This window comes from Myzus persicae, unplaced genomic scaffold (assembly GCF_001856785.1).
Source record: "Myzus persicae strain clone G006 unplaced genomic scaffold, MPER_G0061.0, whole genome shotgun sequence".
NCBI classification, from domain to species: Eukaryota; Metazoa; Arthropoda; class Insecta; order Hemiptera; family Aphididae; genus Myzus; species Myzus persicae.
This window is the reverse complement of record NW_019102735.1, coordinates 1-5177: the sequence shown is the minus strand read 5'-3', so window position 1 is coordinate 5177 and position 5177 is coordinate 1. Positions and strand designations below refer to the sequence as shown.

Genomic DNA, 5177 nt, shown 5'->3' with positions numbered 1-5177 from the left:
TTTGAATATGGCATTTTATCTGATGTGAGTTGGTTTCTTATTGTTGATACATTACACCAAATTATTGTTCAATGACTGAAAGGTTTTTTTTTTTTAACTGAAAGAAAAACAAAAATTAATTCAAGTCAGTTTAATTTCAGTCAATAAAAATATATTGCGTTTTTTATAGGTTAGTAATCTCTGACTTAAACTTGCATAATTTTAATGAGATTGAGCTTTGACAAAATTTTTTAAGAATAACTGGCTTATACTTTATTAATAAGTCCGGATTTCAATGCAAAGTGCATATTTTTTTGGTTGATCATATACAATGCTTTCTAAATACATAATTTGTTCCATGTAACGAGGGTTTGAAAGCTACAAATTATATTTTGCATTTTTTTGCATATTTCGACGTTTTTTTCTTTTTTAGAGCATTTTTAGCATTATTGGGTCATTTTGTTGGTTTTCAATGCATATTTGTTCAAAATAGATATAAAACTTGGACTATTCAAAAAATTATCTAAAGATAAATTATTATCTTGATATTTAAGAAGGGTTATCAGGTTTTTCCATACACATTGTCATTTTTTTTTTCGATTTAGTTTTTATCTTATCTTAATTTATTATTGACTGTAGATGTTTAGAATGAATAATATTTCCCCTAAAACGGCCAAAACATGTATGTCAACATCTTGTCAGTCAATATTTAAAATTTTCAGTTTTTTTCTAATAAAATAATTATTATGTCTCATTTAGGTATAATTTACAATTTGTATATAAAAAAAAAGGCATTTTTAAGGTCATTTTTGTGGTAAATTGTATTTTTTAAGGGCATTTTTAAGGTCATTTTTGTGGTAAAATGCTTTTTTTAAGGCATTTTTGGCTATTTCTTAGAGCATATCTGTATGGTTTTAAGTGCATTTAAATCCAGGCCCTATTCATTAATAATCAATAGTCGGGTTAAATATTTATTCAAAATTTAACTTCGTACTTTGAGTTTACACGCTCACAACAAAATGTAAATATCATTAGATAGTTGAATTTATGAGTATACAATATAACCTATATTTACGAGCCAATCTCAAATTTATCTAAATAACAGGCAATTTGTTTAGCAGAATCAAAACATTATCAAGCTTACTATACAATGTAAGTTAACAGAGACGAGTTCGCTGTGATGTATATCTATTGATGAATAACTATGACTAAATGTTTATTTCTTTTTATAAACATTCTAAGTATTTATAAAAAAATGTTAAAAGTTATTTCTTAACATCCTAATTATATTTTAAAAATCACTACATTTTGTCTGAATTATAATTTGTAAATTGAAGTTATTGAGTAAAAAGTTAAACAAAATATTTAACATAAATGAGGTTGATATAAAAATCCAAAACTTTTTACATTTATTATTAAAAGAGAGTTACAAAATAACTAATATACTTATTTACGGTAACGCATTGGTGCCGGTCTCCTCATAAAACGTTCTGGAGGAGTTATGCAAACATCTAAATAATCACCAATAGTAAATCTGTAACATAATTATCAATCTGTTAATAGAGTATGAGAGTATAACCAATGCAGTGATGTAGCCAGTGGGTGGGTGAGGGTGGTTAACCCCCTCTACTTCTGTGGCTTTTTTTCTCCTAATAAATGCATCATTTATACATAAAAACTTAGTTTAATTTATACTTAATCAACCCCCTCCTTCATAATACTGGCTACACCACTGAACCTATGTATTTATTATATAAAAAATTATGAAATATACATTTAATTATAATTTTTAGACATGGTTTGAGCTATATCTTGTCTAGAATTAATTAAAATGACTAAATAAGAGTTAGTTAATATTTTATTAACTTATTTTTTAATTTTATTCTTTACCAACCACCTCAGTCGTTGTATGATAGCTATAGTCTATACTACGGAGAAAAATGAGTCTACTGATTGTAGTTATTATATTACTTTCTTAAGGCCTAAGATATATAGGGTTGAGGACAAGGCAGGTACTCAACTAAAAAATACGATTAATTTATACTATAACACCTAAATAATGTTGTTTCAATTGCCTTAGTTAATCTATTAAAAATAAGTAAGCGGTATATTATGTCTATAGTATGAATTTAGGTGTTATACAGTGGCATACCTAACATTTTTTCAATTGAGGGGGGGGGCTATATAAAGTAAAACTGAATTTGATATCTGTTACATTATATTAGGTCGTTATTATTATATCCAGTAACCTTAACATCCTCTACAAATAATTGATAATATGTAAAATATTTCTTTAAAACCGTTTTCAGAAATATAATGGTCTGTACTTTGCTTTTTATTATAAAAAAGTCAATACCATAGCATGTCCAATTGGAGCGGGGAGGCTAAGCCTCTTTAGCATTTCCTGGGTACACCGCCGGTGTTAAATAAAATGTATATTTTAAAGTAAGAGTTTTCAAGCTACAGCCCATGGAAAAGTTTATACAAGCATGCAAACTGCGGCAAATAATCCAAAAATAAACTTTTCATTGCAACTAATAACATAAATGTGATAATAAACTCTTTGGCTTTCAAATTTAAAGGTTGTGTAGTTGATTATTTCAAGACCCATTTTGAGTGTTTTAAAAATATATGTTTACTATAACTTCATATACCTTGTGTTTCCTAATGTTTTCGAATCATCTGGAGATCGATTTCCAGCAACAGTAAGGCCTATTTCAAATGCATTGAATCTTGGGCAATTATATTCTGGTGATACTAGAACAAAATCAAATGTTGTTCCACGGACTCGAGACTCAATGTTAACCTCTTTAATCAGGCCAGTCAGTTCACGTAGCGTAGCATCCATCCTGCAAACAAATACAAATTAATGGTGCTTTACGCTTGGTTGGATGACATAAATAGCTTTTGCAAGTAAAGAGATATTCGTGACAGAGCCCTGTGGAGGTGTAAGACAAGGGTGGCTGACCACTTATACTTGGGAGAGAAGAAAAGTAATTACTCTAGCCCCTAGGCAATATGTACCATGTATATATTTGAAGTTCATTCCCAGGCACAGCACCTCGATAGTATTCCGATAAGTTATTGTGATGTCCCATTGCACAGAATACCCTTAATAATAATGGGCAAGTCTGAAATTATAAAATATTTATATGTATTGAAAATCAATATTATTCCAAGTATTAATATTTACTTTTTCTCTGTTAACAGGTTTTTCTTCGACTTTTACAAGTGATTCAACTGCAGCCATTTCTAATTTGTTAAGAGTTCACTTTATGAATTAAAATGTCAATAAATGTTTATTAGAAATTCACAAAAAAACATTTAAGCCACAACAGTTGCAGTTCTTGCACTTAGGAAATGAATATAATTATAATATAACCCTTCAATGATGTCGACAGGAGTCAGGATAGCATATTCAGATTTCAGAAACCTTATCTAATAATTAGTAAAATAGCACCTAATACCTAAAAGAATTACAAAAATCAAACATTCAATCATGGTCTTGGATTATTCAAACAAACAATTTTAAATACAGTGTTGCTTTTTTCTCAAAAATAAATATCTTAACCAAACTTTTTTGGAACATTATGTCTTCTAGGGCCCCGGGGGGGGGGGCTGGGACAGATTTACCGATTTTGATAACAGGGAAAATATTTTGATGATATCTCGACATACCATAACTCGTACCAGAATATACCAGAGATCCAGCAGAGACACCACCGTCCAATAAGAAATAATTTACAGTGATGCCATGTTAGCGGCACTCGTCGTTACACTCCTCGGCGCAAAAACATTTTTGTCGTCAGTCATGACTCATGACTAATATTGTTTTATTAAAAAAGAACGTGCACTATTTCCATTAGTCATTGTCCAGCAGTCACTGGATAAATATATCAAAATTATTCCAAATATTATTTATTTATGCTAAATTATATACAATATATTATAGTCTAATATATAATATATTATATTTTATACATTATACACTATATCTACAAGTACTGAAATACTTAATTTTGCTAGAAAACATTTATTTTATTTTTTGTTTTTATTTTTAAGTAATAATTAGCGCAAAAAATATAAATATCTATAACATCTGTAAAAACTAAATATTTTAACTATAAAATATTAGTCCAAAATATGTTTAAGCAACTTAAAAAACTTATTTGAAGCATTATTATACCTACTTTAATCTAGGATTTCCACATAAAGTTTTTCGAAAAGAAGAAATTCAAAAGATGATAAATGCCACATCGAACTGCAAAATTCATTAAAAAAAAAAAGTTATAAAAATATAGGATAGAATTAAAATTAAAAAATAAAAATGTGTAGGGGGCCTGGGCGCCTGAGGGCAAATGAATTTTAAGAATCAAAATAAAAAAATGAATCAAAAAATGTACATTTAAAACAAATATTAAAGACTGCCGTCTACAGTATCAGTAGTCCTAAACTCCTAGCTTTTTTTTCAATAGTTAGAAAATGAAACAATGAACTTGAGTTAAAAAATTGAAAAAAAATTTGAAGGGAGGCATGGGTGCCCACAGGCAAATGAATTGTAAGAATCAAAAAATAAAAAAAATTATAAAAAAATATTATAGAATGTAAATTTAAAAATGAAAATGGGAAGGGGGCATGGGCGCCCGCAGGCAAATGAATTTTAAGAATCAAATAAAAAAAATGTATGAAAGAATGTACATTAAGGGGAATCGATACCGTCATTTTCTGTTTTTGTTTAACACACTCGTGACATAGTGATTTAGACGTGTTTTTTGCCAAATATACCAATTGATCTAATGAAGCAATAAGAATTCTAAAAACAGATTTGAATTTGTCGTCAAGTCTACTTGAAATCGACTTTCCCACATTTATGATTTTTAGATTTCAACTTCTCCGAAAATTGAAATACAAAAATTTTTAAATGCTCTTTTTTAATATGACATTTTTGGGAATTTGGGGGATAATATCAAAAATGAGGGAAAGTGGATTTTAAGTAGACTTAACGACAAATTTAAATCTGTTTTCAGATTTATTATCGCTTCATTAGATCAATTAGTATGTTTGGCAAAAAACACGTCTAAATTACTATGTCACGCATGTGTAAGACAAAAACAGAAAATGACGGTATCGAATCCCCTTAAGAACAAATGTTCAAGACTGCAGTCTTCAATATTAGAATTCATAAACTCAAAGCTTTA

The 5177-nt window shown here is 28.6% G+C and overlaps 1 protein-coding gene across 2 annotated transcripts; it reads right to left on the bottom strand.

Annotated features, from left to right (window-relative positions):
- LOC111033064 (histone deacetylase complex subunit SAP18) lies at positions 1 to 3485 on the bottom strand. 2 transcript variants are annotated; one of them, XM_022313646.1, is made up of 5 exons: positions 3173 to 3485; positions 3004 to 3110; positions 2634 to 2828; positions 1426 to 1513; positions 1 to 97 (listed from the first exon to the last, which is right to left on the bottom strand). In XM_022313646.1, the coding sequence occupies exons 1-4, from the start codon at positions 3227 to 3229 to the stop codon at positions 1426 to 1428; spliced, it is 447 nt and encodes a 148-aa protein (XP_022169338.1). In that variant the 5' UTR covers positions 3230 to 3485; the 3' UTR covers positions 1 to 97. The 2 variants fall into 2 exon arrangements, with proteins under 2 accessions (XP_022169338.1, XP_022169337.1); XM_022313645.1 differs by having other exon boundaries at positions 19 to 97; positions 1434 to 1513.
- Positions 3486 to 5177: the final 1692 nt, after the last annotated feature.